The 14017-nt window shown below is 44.6% G+C and overlaps 2 protein-coding genes across 3 annotated transcripts in view; one reads left to right on the plus strand and one right to left on the minus strand.

Annotated features, from left to right (window-relative positions):
- The window catches only part of nup98 (nucleoporin 98 and 96 precursor), a 107173-nt gene extending 106503 nt beyond the window's left edge, over window positions 1-670 (minus strand). Inside the window, 1 exon segment of the mRNA XM_073041943.1 lies at window positions 513-670. The gene's annotated coding sequence lies outside the window, so the exon portion shown is untranslated.
- Window positions 671-12289: 11619 nt separating this feature from the next.
- The window catches only part of pgap2 (post-GPI attachment to proteins 2), a 29475-nt gene continuing 27747 nt past the window's right edge, over window positions 12290-14017 (plus strand). The window contains exon 1 of one of the 2 annotated variants that reach the window (XM_073044405.1): window positions 12290-12844. In XM_073044405.1, the coding sequence (XP_072900506.1) occupies window positions 12834-12844 (11 nt within the window). In that variant the 5' untranslated portion in view covers window positions 12290-12833. The remainder of the gene's footprint in view (window positions 12845-14017) is intronic. The other variant, XM_073044406.1, reaches the window with a different exon arrangement.

Here is a 14017-nt window from a genome sequence, read left to right on the forward strand (position 1 = left end):
TGATGGATAAAGATTCCGTTTCAACATTAACATAAAAGTTATAGGTACATGGATTGGAAATAAAGGGAGCTATAGTACAGGTTAATGGGACTAAGCGGATTAATGGATCAGCACAGACTAGATAGGCCGAAGGATGGATCTATCAGACTTGGGACGTGAAGGGAGCTGGTGGACGTTGCAGGAACATTGGTCACGAGGTCAGATTAACCTGGAGCTCCTTCAATGTGGGGTATCAGAAGCTGAATGGCCTTTTCCTGCGTCCAATACTTGCCAACTACCGGTCGTGGCGGTGGGACAGCTCCGAGGATGAGTTAGTCACCCTCCCCGAGACAGTGGGCCACTTCGGTCGGGAACAACAGGACGAGCCACACGGGCGCGAGGGGCCGAGCGGTGTCAACCGCCGTCTATTCCAGGCCTCGCTCCACTCCCCGAGGCCCCGGCCTGGAAGAAGCGGTGCACTCGCCCAGGCCCGAACATCCCAAGCGCGGCTTAGCGCTTCAAGCCTCACCCACCTGCCGCTCTCCCCGCCGCCGCACTCGGCCTTCGGATGCCACAGGTCCCGGCTCTCGGGTACTTTCCTCTTCACTCGCTGCCTGCTCCGCTTCGGTCACCACGCACTTTCCTATCGGCCGCGCTCCGTTCGCCTAGGCCTCAAACACAAACCACGCCCCGGCCCGCCCACATAACTGTCATCATCGCCACCCCGGGAACCCATTGGGTAATTCCGTCATCGCCAATCAACATAGCTAACACTCTATTGGCGACTCTTCAAAGTCAATCATGTTACTGGCGCAGCAGCGCACAATAAATGAAGAATATCATCGGTCATAATTGTGTCAATCAAATTACCCTCTATCTGATTCGATTAAATAACCATCAATTATTTTTAAAAGTACGTTCTTCAATTTTTAATGGTTACCTAAGACATCAGTCAAAAGAAAATCCCGCCCCGATCTTAGTCATGCATTAATCATTTACCACGTCAATCAAACTGACCATTCTCGATATGATTGGAAGAAAGCCTAAACACTTCATTGGTGTAAATCGGCGTCAATCAATAGGAAAGCTGCGAACGTGACGGCAGCAGCGTTTCCCGCGCTCAATGGCGATTTGGCATCGGTCTGGTTTTCACCACCTTCAGTGACGCAACGACCCGTCCTGTTGGTAATTAGCGTCAACCAAGAGTTTCCTTTAACCCGATTGGTTAAAGTATAAGGTCACGACTGCTGATTGCTTAATTTAAACAAACCCGCCTATTATCGACAACAAATGCCAATCTTGCTGACATCACATCTATTAGCCTCGCTTCTTAAATGGGCAATTCCTCAAACCGATTACAGAAAGGTCGCGAGGCCATTCAGCCCCTCTAGTTGATTCAATAGATCACTGGCTACCTTATTTCTTCAATATCCTACATTAGTAGTATACCTAACCCATTCAAAATTCAAATTTTTAATTTAATTATTATCAAAGTAGGTATATGATACCAGATGCTACCTTGAGATTCCTCTTTTTGTCTGCATCATCAGGAAAATAATGCAACAGATTAGAATCTACGAAAAAGCACACATAAAAACACTGATAAACAGCCAATGTGCAAAAGAGGTCAAACTGCAATTACAAATGCTGAGAACATGAGTGGTAAAGACTACTTGAAAGTGAGGCTGTTGGTTGTAGAATCAAGTCAAGACACTTTTATTGTAATTTCAACCATAACTGCTGGTACAGTACACAGTAAACATGAGACGATGTTTTTTCAGGACCATGGTGTTACATGACGCAGTACAAAAACTAGACTGAACTACGTAAAAAACAACACAGAAAAAAACTACACTAGACTACAGACCTACCCAGGACCGCGTAAAGTGCACAAAACAGTGCAGCCATTACAATAAATAATAAACAGGACAATAGTAGAAAGCAGTAAGTTGGTGTCAGTCCAGGCTCTGGGTATTGAGGAGTCTGATGACTTGGGGGAAGAAACTGTTACACAGTCTGGTCGTGAGAGCCCAAATGCTTCAGAGCCTTTTCCCAGATGGCAGGAGGGAGAAGAGTTTGTATGAGGGGTGCGTGGGGTCCTGGTGGTGTGGGATCTGATGGTTGAGGGGTAATAACTGTTCCTGAACCTGGTGGTGTGGGACCTGATGTTTGAGGGGTAATAACTGTTCCTGAATGTGGTGGTGTAGGATCTGATGGTTGAGGGGTAATAACTGTTCCTGAACCTGGTGGTGTTGGACCTGATGGTTGAGGGGTAATAACTGTTCCTGAACCTGGTGGTGTAGGATCTGATGGTTGAGGGGTGATAACTGTTCCTGAACCTGGTGGTGTGGGACCCGATGGTTGAGGGGTGATAACTGTTCCTGAACCTGGTGGTGTGGGACCCGATGGTTGAGGGGTAATAACTGTTCCTGAACCTGGTGGTGTGGGACCTGAGGCATCTGTACCTCCTCCCTGATGGCAGCACTGAGAAGAAAGCAGGGCCTGATGATCTTGTTGATAGATGCCATTTACTTGTAGCAGCGCTCCATGTAAACGTACTCCTTGCTTTGCCTTTGATGGTCTGGGTGTATCTACCACTTTCTGTAGACTTTTCCATCCTGACATTCTCAAAATTTCATTTATTCCTGTCTGTTTTCATTCTCTCATTGACCAAATAACCCTGTTTGCAGCTTCTCGCCATAGTCACCATTATTATTGTTGTCACATGTACCAAATTACAGTGAAAAGTTTGTATTACACACCCTTCATACAGGTCGAATCATTAGACAATGCATTGAGATAGAACAAGGGAAATCAATCATCATGCAGAATAGTGTTACAGTTACAGAGAAAGTGCAGTGCAGGCAGACAATAAAGTCATGATGAGGTAGATCTGGAGTCCATCTGATTGTACAAGATTGTCTGTTAACAGTGGGGAAGAAGCTGTCCTTGAGCCTGGTGCTTTGAAGGTTTTGAATCTTCGGCTTCATGAGAAGAGACAGAGGAGAGAATGTCCAGATTGGGTGGGGTCTTTGATTATGCTGGCTGCTTTACCGAGGGAACAAGAAGTATAGATAGAGGGGAGGCTGCTTCCTGTGATGTGCTGAGCTGTGTCCACAACTTTCTGCAATCTCTTCCAGTCGAGATGCCTCTCACACCAGCCCCTTCACAATTCTGACAGAGTCTTTGATGTGAAATGCCTCACTCCACAGTTGCTTCCTGACCTTTCCAGGTTTTTATTTTTTTTATTTCAGATTTGCACTTTGGCATTTTGTTTTTAGTTTTCCTGACCAGTCCAGCTTTCCCAGAGCCCATCACTTACAGTGGCTCCAAGTCTCATCTGCAATCTTTGTTGTTAGGTTTTGTAACTTCAAAACATAGAAACTAATTGAAAGGAAAACAAGGGCGCCAGGAATGTAAGCCTACTTTAGTTTTTACTTTAAGCGAGGTATGTATGTATGGATGTGGTGGCATGATGACGTATGCCATTTACATACTTTTACATAACACCCACAATGCATTATGTAAATAACAAAGAATACTTTATCAAACTATATTTACAATATTACTCAAATATTAGAGAAGTATTAATTTTTCTACTGAAGTAGTTTGCCATTGCCTTCTTCTGGCCAGTGTCTTTAGAAAATGAGTGATTCCAGCCATTATCAATACTCTCAGAGATTATCTGCCTGATTTCAGTGATTGGATAACCAGGACTTATGATGTGCACCATACGACCATCCACCACCTGCGCGCATGACCCTGATTAGAGGATCTAAGCAGGTGGTACACCTTGCCCAAGGGTTACCTGGAGTCTAGCGGAGGGAAGGAGTTCCTTACACCTCCTTTGGTAGACACATATCTCCACTCCACCACCTGAGTATATATGGTTGGCAGGAGAGACTTGGGGCTGAGAAACAATCTCGAGTTCTGAGGCTGCAGGAAGTGGTTCTGACAGCTCTGGACACCTTTCTTCTCTAACAATTGACTCCGCTTTCCCCAACTGATTGATGTGTCATCTCCAGATGACATCAGATGTAATCTCCACTGTGTTGGAGAGTGGTGCAGTTCCCTCCTTAATCTTTCTGAGTACCCACTTTTGATCATCTCTATAGCTCCTTGCCAGGACTGCTTGTCCAGGAGTGAAACATCGAACCTTCTCGCTCAAGGAGCCTTCAATTTGTCTCAGCTGTTTGTCCTACTGGGTTTGAGGAGATCCAAGCCTGAATTCAAGGGACGACAGTATGGCTGGTGAATTGTTGGTTGTGGAGTGCGCTGCATTGCAATATGCAAGGAGGAAATTGGCCAGCTTCAGATTCAGAGTCAGTGTAGCATGCTCTGCTGACAGTGTAGTCTGTTCTGATCACATTGCACACAATTCTTCAAACTTTAACAAACATTTCTGCCAAGCTATTTGTAGCTGGCTGGCACAGTGCAGATGTAATATATCTTATTCCATTCATTTTCAGTAATTCTGAAACTGCTCCACAACAAGCTGTGGTCCATTGCCATTGACTGGGTGGTCTCAAACACCAGTCTTTGCAAAGGGACTTCTCAACACATCAACAGTGTGCGAGGCTGTCGGGAACATTTCCGATCACTTTGTAGCTGCATGCATTACTACCAACAAATCTGTTCCTATGAATGGTCCAGCAAAATCTGCAATGAATCCTCTGCCAGGGCAAAGCAGGCCATTCCCAAGGAGAGAGAGGCTAGAGGAGCTTGCCCAGGTGGATTGGAGGAGGATACTGACAGGGATTACAGCAGACCAGAGATGGCTGAAGTTTCTGGGAGTAGTTCACAGGATAGATATGTCCCACAGAAGAAGTTCTCAAATGGCAGGGGTAGGTAACTGTGGCTGACAAGCAAAGTTAAGGACTGCATAAAAGCCAAGGAAAGGGCATATAACATATAAAAGTGAGTGGAAAGCTTTTAAAATTCAACAAAAGGCAACTAAAAAAGCTATAAGAAGGGAAAAGTTGAAATATGAGGAGAGACTAGCCAATAATATAAAGCAAGATACCAAAAGATTTTTTCATTTACATAAAGAGTAAAAGGGAGGTGAGAGTTGATATTGGACCACTGGAAAATGCTGCTGGTGAGGTAGTAATGAGGGACAAAGAAATGGCTGATGAACTTGATGGGCACTTTAGATCTGTCTTCACTGTGGAAGACACTAGCAGAGGTCTATGAGTGATAGGGAGCAGGAGTGAGTGTCATTGCTATTATAAAGGAAAATGTCTGTGGCAAACTCAAAAGTCTTCAGGTGGATAAGTCACCTGGACGAGACGGACTACATCCCAGAGTCCTGAGAGAGGTTGCTGAAGAAATAACGGATGCATTGGTCATGATCTTTCAAGAATCATTTGATTCTGGCATGGTCCTGGAGGACTGAAAAAATAGCAAATGTCACTCCACTCTTTAAGAAGGGAGGAAGACAAAAGAAAGAAAATTATAGACCAGGGTTTGGGAAAGTGTTGGAGTCTATTATTGAGGATGAGCAGGACTTAGACAAACTGGAAGATTGGGCAAAAATGTGGCAGATGGAATACAGTGTTGGGAAATGTATGATAATCCATTTTGGTAAAAGGAGGAATAGTGCGGACTATTATCTAACTGGGGAGAAGGTTCAAGCATCAGAGGTGTAGAGGGACTTAGGAGTCCTCATGCAAGACTCCCAGAAGGTTAATTTGCAGGTTGAGTTTGTGGTAAAGAAGGCAAATGAAATGTTGGCATTTATTTCAAGGGGAATAGAATATAAAAACAAGGAGATAATGCTGAACCTTTATAAGACACTAGTCAGGCTGCACTTGGAATATTGTCAACAGTTTTGGGCCCCATATCTCAGAAAGGGTGTTTAGTCAGAGGTTCACAAGGATGATTCTGAGAATGAAGGGGTTAACATATGAGGAGTGTTTGGCAGCTTTGGGCCTGTACTTACTGGAATTTAGAAGAATCTCAATGAAACCTATCAAATGTTAAAAGACTCAATAGGGTGGATGTGGAGAGGATGTTTCCTATGGTGGGGGTATCCAGAACTAGAGGGCACAGCCTCAAAATTGAGGAGCGACCTTTTAGAACAGAGGTAAGGAGAACTTTTTTTAGCCAGTGTAGTAAATCTGTGGGATGCTCTGCCACAGACTGCAGTGGAGACCAAGTCCCTGGGTATATTTAAAGCGGAAGTTGATAGTTTCTAGATCGGTCAGGGCATCAAAGGATATGGTGAGAAGGCAGGTGTAGAGTGTTGAGTGGGATCCAGGATCAGCCATGATGGAATGGTGGAACGGACTCAATGGACTGAATGGTCTAATTCTGCTCCTATGTCTTATAGTCTTACGCTTTTGGCATCTGCTGGACCCATTGTTCACTTGAACCGTGCACGTCAAGTTGCTCGATCTCCTGATGTATCCCAGGCCACCAAACAAGGCTTTGAGCCAACACTGTCTTTTTGACCATGTCTAGATGACCGGCATGTAGCTCTCCAACATTTTAGCTCTCAGCCTGATGGTACAACAACTTTCAATCCACACATAAGGTAACCTTCTGCAAGGGCAAGTTCATTCCGGTGCTGGTAAAAATGGGGGAACAGGAGTGTCTGCTGCACATTCCAGCAATTTTGGAGGTCATGTAAGGTCTTTTCTGGCTTCCCTTTAAATCATCTCTGCTCTAACAGGGAGACCTTCTATTTGTATTATGGATAATACGTCAAGAAGAGTGTCCACTTTTGTAAATTTTTCAGGTACTTTCTTTTCCAAGGGTAAATGGGACAATCTATCAGCATTTCTATGATTAGTTGTCCTCTTGAATTTGAGCTTATATTTGTGTCCTCCAAGAAACAGAGCCCATCTCTGCATTTGTGCTACTAACTGCTGTTAGTGGAACACCTTTCTGTGGTGTGAAAATGGACACTAGTGGCTGATGATCAGTAATGAGGATAATCTCTCTCCCGTTCAAGAACGGGCTGAAATGGTGCTCTGAGAGTATAATCATCTAATCATTTTAACACAGTCTTAATATTTTAGACATCCTTCCAGTAACAATGATGTCATCCAGATAAAGCTGGAGTGCCAGGACAGCCTTGGTCTTTAGCTTTCTGCCAGAGTGCAGGTGCAGCTGCTACTCCAAAAAAACACAGCCTATTATAGCAGTAAAGCTCTTTGTGAGTGTTTATGGAGAGAAATACTTGGGACTTTTCTTCCATCTCCATCTATAGGTAGGCCTTTGCTGAAGTGTTTCCCTCCAGAAAGGTTTGCAAAGATATCCCCTATCCTGGGCAGAGGGTATTGATCTACTTTCAGTAATGATAATAATACTAATAATAATAATACGTACTTTATTGATCCTGAGTGGGTAATTGTTTTGTTACAGCAGCAACATTTAAAAACACACTTAGCAGTGTGCAGACTTTACTAATATAAAGTACATAATAATAATGTACACAGTAATAATTTACCAATCTGCAATAACGTGCAATGTATGAAATAATAAAACAGACTATTGTACTATGATGTGTGTTCCCCTGTCGTAAAGAGATGAACTGTTGTAAATGCTTATTGCATTTGGTAGGAAATATTTTCTGTAACAATCCTTGTGACAGTGGAGCTGAATGAATCTGTTTGAAAAGGTGCTCTGCCTGATGGTAACCCTAAAATCACTACCACAAATCCTGACAGACCCATTTTTCTTGGCTACTGGGACAACTGGGGTTGTTGGTGGGCTCCACTGAACTTTAGAAAGAATTCCTTCAACCTCCATGTGATCAAGCTTACTGGATACTTAATCACAGATGGTATAAGGAACTGGACGGGCTTTGTAAAACTTGGGGGTGGTGTTTTGATTTAACACAATTTTACCCTTGATACGTTTGAGTTTTTCAATGCCATTGCTGAACACTGCTGTGGCATCATCCAGTACCTTTCTTGCTTTCAGTTGACTCTTCAGGGAATGCGGCATGCAAATAGTGGATGGATCTCCGATCAAGTTGTAGTTGTCTCAGCCACTCACACCCCCACAATGCCGGCCCTCCTGTTTTCACCACATATAAGCTCATTAGTTGTTGTATTTCACTGTGACAAATGTCATTCGCACAGGAGTTCCTTTCAAGCTCTTAGTTGGATAACAGCAGGCTTCAGTTTAGTATCTTTGAAATGCTGTTCAAATTCATTTTGTGGAATGACTGAAACAGCTGAGCCCATGTCTAATTCCATTCTAATTAATTTGCCATATTCACTTCTGCTGTAAGCCGTATTGCTTCTCTACTGTTAGTTTTCACATTATAAATCTCAAGGCTACTCAGTCCTTAGTCACTCTCATCATTATCAAAACTAAGATGTCCTCCTTCTTCAAAGAAAGGGGTTTTCACTTCTCCACCATCAACACTGCCCTCAACCACATCTCTTCCATTTTGCGCATGTCTGCCCTCACCCCATCCTCCCACCACCTTACCACGGTTCCTTTTGTCCTCACCTATCACCCTACAAGTTTCCGCATCCAGCACAAAATTCTCCTTAACTTCCAGTCTTGATGAAGGTTTACTCTTTTCCATAGATGCTGCCTGGCCTACTGAGTTTCTCCAGCATTTTGTGGGTGTTGCTTGGTTTTGGTTCTAAATGTACCTGCATTACTTTCACGATATCAGCAAAGTTCATTTTGGCTGGTTTGATTGGAGCAGTTAAACTTCTAAGCAAACTGTATATGACTTTAAATCTATTGCATTCAGCAAAATTGGCAATTGCTTCATATTGGTTATTCTGTTTGCTTCAAAATACTACTCAATTCACTCCATATACAGCAGCCAGTTCTCTTATGTGCAATCGAACGTGTCTATCTTTCTGAGGCACCCAGCAATTTCTACATTTTTATTTATGATTATTATCACCTAGTACTCATGCTGTGCTCCTCTTTCAACCTGAAGGTCTTGCTGTGCTTCACAGGGTAGGTAGTTGTCTCAGACTCATTGAAAACTTCCTTGTTGCCACCAAAATATGAAGACTAATTGAAAGGAAAACAAGGGAGCTGGGAATGTGAATCTAACTTTGTTTTTACTTCAGATGAGGTGTGTATGTATGACATGGTGGCATAATGATGTATGCCATTTATTATTGAAATGTTATATACACAATTGTCTAATAATTTTTCATGTTTAATATAATTTCCAATACACATGTAAAAGAGAACAAAATAGTTGTTACTCTTGATCCAACGCAGCACAAAAAAAGAAAAACATAGAAACATAGAAAATAGATGCAGGAGTAGGCCATTCGGCCCTTCGAGCCTGCACTGCCATTCAGTATGATCATGGCTGATCATCCAACTCAGAACCCTGTACCTGCTTTCTCTCTATACCCTCTGATCCCTTTAGCCACAAGGGCCATATCTAATTTCCTCTTAAATATAGCCAATGAGCCAGCCTCAACTGTTTCCTGTGGCAGAGAATTCCACAGATTCACCACTCTCTGTGTGAAGAAGTTTTTCCTCATCTCAGTCCTAAAAGGCTTCCCCTTTATCCTTAAACTGTGACCCCTCATTCTGGACTTCCCCAACATCGGAAACAACCTTCCTGCATCTAGCTTGTCCAATCCCTTTAGAATTTTATACGTTTCAATAAGATCCCCCCTCAATCTTCTAAATTCTAGTGAGTATAAGCTTAGTCGATCCAGTCTTTCTTCATATGAAAGTCCTGCCATCCCAGGAATCAATCTGGTGAACCTTCTCTGTACTCCCTATATGGCAAGAATGTCTTTCCTCAGATTAGGGGACCAAAACTGCACACAATACTCCAGGTGCGGTCTCACCTAGGCCTTGTACAACTGCAGTAGAACCTCCCTGCTCCTGTACTCAAATCCTTTTGCTATGAATGCCAACATACCATTTGCCTTTTTCACCGCCTGCTGTACCTGCATGCCCACCTTCAATGACTGGTGTACAATGACACCCAGGTCTCGTTGTATCTCCCCTTTTCCTGTTCTTCCACCATTCAGATAATAATCTGTTTTCCTGTTCCTTAGATAAAGATAAAAGATAAAGAACAAACAATATAATAAAAAACACCAATTAATACAAATACATATGATCGCTTATATTCATAGATTGATTGTATGTCCATAAAGTGACACTAGGTGCAGGAGTGTCTGTACATAAGGTGACTGACAGGAAAAGATAAAACAGTGATGGTTGGGGGTGGGGAGGTATTGATCAGCCTCACTGCTTGGGGAAAGTAACTGTTTTTGAGTCTGGTGGTCCTGGTGTGGATGCTACGTAGCCTCCTCCCTGATAGGAGTGGGACAAACAGTCCATGGGCAGAGTGGGTGGGTAGGATCCTTCATGATGTTACTGGCCGTTTTCCAGCAACTCTCTGTATATATGTACTTGATAGTGGGTAGTCTGGTGCCGGTGATGCACTGAGCAGTTTTGACAACCTGTTGTAGAGGCTTCCTGTCTGTCACAGTGCAGTTTCCGTACCATACAGTGACGCAGCTTGTTAGGAGGCTCTCTACTGTGCATCTGTAGAATGACGTGAGTATAGATGTGCACAGTTCAGCTCTCTGAGCCTCCTCATAAAATAGTGGCATTGGTGAACCTTCCTGACTGGGTAGGATGTGTTCTGGGAGCATGTGATGTGCACTCCCAGAACTTTGAAAGTTCTTGTCAGATTTCTCCAATCTTCCGATTACCTTTGTATTTAGTTACCTGATTGTGTAGGATGTGTTTTGGATTTAGTTACCCCTACCACCATGCTTTGTACCCTCAGCCTCCTGATTGTTGACTTCCAGGATTCCCTCTTTACCCTCTCTTCCTTGAAGTGATAATTTAATTTTATTGATGGTGTTTGATCATTCTTTCCATAGCTTACTGACAAACTCTGACATCAATAATCTAACTGCCACATGTTCTTTGCAACCATGAAGACACTGTACAAAAGATACTTATAGTTTTGCACATTGATAGAGGCAACAATTTCTGAGGTTTAGTGAGCTGGCCAGGCACTGTCTGTGAAATTAGGTACAGAATTTCCACTGGGGTGCCATGGTTATGGGATACTATTACAGCTCGAGGTGTCAGAGTTCAGAGTTTAATCCCACCGCCATTTGTCAGATGTATGTACATTCTTCCTGTGACCTTGTGGGTTTCCTCCCACAGTCCAAAGATACACCGGTTAGTAAATTGTCCTGTGATTTGGCCAGGGTTAAATCCATGTGTTGCTGGGCAGCTCGGCTTGTTGGGCCTGAAGGACCTTTTCTGCACTATTTCTAATTAAAATAAAATTAAAAAGAGTCCTTAAGAAGGGTCCCAGCCTGAAACATTGACTCTTTATTCCTCTCCATAGATGCTGCCTGACCTGCTGCATGTGTGTTTAGCCCCTGCTCACTTACAGCTGTGTGGCTAAGCAGAGCTCCAATGCCATATTCTAGACTACTGACGACACCACTGTTATCAGCCGAAACAAAGGTGGTGATGAATCAGCATATCAGAGGGAGAGTGAAAATCTGGCTGAGTGGTGTCACAGCAACAATCTCTCACTCAATGTCAGCAAGACCAAGGAGCTGATTATCGACTTCAGGAGAAGGAAACCAGAGTTCCTCATTGAAGGATCAGAGGTGGAGCAGATCAGTAATTTTAAATTTCTCTGTGTTATTATTTCAGAGGACTTGTCCTGGACCTAGCACAGAAGTACAAATGTGAACAAAGCATGAAAATTCCTCTACTTCCTTAGGAGTTTGTGGAGATTCGGCATGACATCTAAAACTTGAATGCCACAGATCTAGCCTTCAGCAGACAATGTACCTCCTGGTTTTGGTTTGGGAATATACGGTATGTCTTTGTAGGCACACTCTCATCCACACAGGTCTTAATGAGGCCCGTAACAACTGCAGCATACTCATCCAAATTTGAAGATGAATCCTTGAATATAGTCTGGAATACAACCTTGAATACAGACTGGACAGCCAGCGCCTTATCCCAGGGCAGAAATGGCTAATATGAGGGGGCATAATTTTAACATGATATCAGAGGTAGTTTTTTACACAAAGAGTGGTGAGTGTGTGGAATGCCCTGCCAGGGGTGGTGGTAGAAGCTCACACAGTAGAGACATTTAAAAGGTTCTAAGTTAGGTCCATGCGTGGTAGAAAAATGAAACAACCATCTCGCTGCCTTCCCTCAGCTGCTCTTTCTTCTTCCTTCCATCCCTCCCTCTCTTCTTCTTTCCCACCCTCCCTCTCTTTTGCTGCTTCCCACCCTCCCCCTCTCTCTCTTCCCCTCCTTCCCACCCTCCCCTCTCTCTCCCTCCTTCTTTCTCCTCCTTCCCACCCTCCCCTCTCTCTCCCTCCTTCTTTCTCCTCCTTTCCACTTCCCCTTCTCTCTTCTTCCTTCCTTCCCTCCCACTTTGGCTCCATCCCTCTCTCCTTCCTTCTTCTCCTCTTTCCCAAACTCCCCTCCTTGCCCCTCCATCCCTTAAACCCCTCCTCTCCCACACTTACTTCCCCCTCACCCTTCCTCTCCTTTTTCCCTCTCCCTCACCCTCCCCCTCCACTCTCCCGCCTCCCCTCTATCCCTCACTCCCTCTCCCACCCCACCCTCCACAGCTGCCCCGAATTCCCGGGCCCACTCCTGTTCCAAGCCCCGCCCTGTCTCCATACACGGGCCTCTCACTTCCCCGCCTCTGGGCCGGAGTCTCGGCTGCTGCTCACCTTTCCGCTTCTTCCGCCGCCTGCAGTGGAGCTGCGGCTGCTGCCCAAGTGCCGGGTTCCGGAGGAGCGGCAGTACGTTAGGCGCAGGCTTCAGCAGGGCCTCCGGACCTTGCCTCCCTGCCCGGGCGATCGCCGCGCCGGACCCCGCTCTCGCTCCCCGTCCTTGCGATGGGGGACAGGTGAGTGACGGCTGATGTGGCGCCGGTACTGGCCCAGGGCCACAGTGAACTGCTACAGGTGTTGGACGCGGAAAGTTTGGCCTGAGGATCGAATCCGCAGACGGAGAGGGAGGGCTGGTGGACCTGGGGAATCACCAGGATTGGAGGCAGTAGGGCGGTGAAGCTGGGAGATCCGAAATGGAATTTTTTTGCATCAGAATTTACTCAGGAGAGGGACACAGGGTCTGAAGAAGTGAGGCAAAACAGCATCAAGTTCATGGATACTGTAGAGATTACAGAGGAGGAGGTGTTTGTTCTCTTGATTTGGCTGGATTAGACCCCAGGGCCTGACAATGTGTTTCCTTGGACCCCTACAGATATTTAAATCATCCTTACCACAGTGAGGTATTGGAGGATAGCCAGTGTTGTTCAACTGTTTAAGAGAGGCTCCAAGAAGAAGCCAGGAAATTATAGGTTTGTGATCCTGAGATCAGTTGGAAAGCATTCTAAGGGACTGGATAGACAGGGACTGATTAGTGATAGTCAATATGACTGTGTGGTAACCCATGTCTTAAAAGAGTTTTTTGAGGAAGTTAAGCTTCCTCGAAGGCAAGCTGTGGATGCTGTCTACATGGCCTTTGACAAGGTTCTGCATGGGAGGTTGTTTAAGAAAGTTCTGTTGTTTGGCATTCAAGAGGAGGTAGTAAATTGGATTAGACATTGGCTTAGCAGGAGAAGCCAGAGAGTGGTAGTAACTGGTTGCCTCTCTGACTGGAGGCCTGTGACTAGTGGAGTGCCGCAGGGTTCGGTGCTGGGTCTTGTTGTTTGCCATCTATATCCATGATTTGTATGATTATGTGCTTAACTGGATCTGCAAATTTGCAGATGATACCAAGATTGGGGGTGCTAGTGGACAGTGATGAAATCTATCAAAACTGGCAGCAGGATCTGGACCAGCTAGAAAACTGGGCTGAAAAGTGGCAAATAGAATTTAATGCAGACGAGCACAGGAAGTTGCACTTCGGTAGGACCAACCAGGGTAGGACTTGCACAGTGAACGATGGGGCACTGAGGGAATACAGGTCTATGATTCCTTGAATGTGGTGTCACAGGTAGATAGGGTCATAAAGAAAGTTTTTGGCAGATGGTGTTAGTAAATCAAAGTATTGAGTACAGGAGTTGGGATGTCGTGTT

Source organism: Hemitrygon akajei, chromosome 4 (assembly GCF_048418815.1).
Source record: "Hemitrygon akajei chromosome 4, sHemAka1.3, whole genome shotgun sequence".
Lineage (NCBI taxonomy): Eukaryota > Metazoa > Chordata > Chondrichthyes > Myliobatiformes > Dasyatidae > Hemitrygon > Hemitrygon akajei.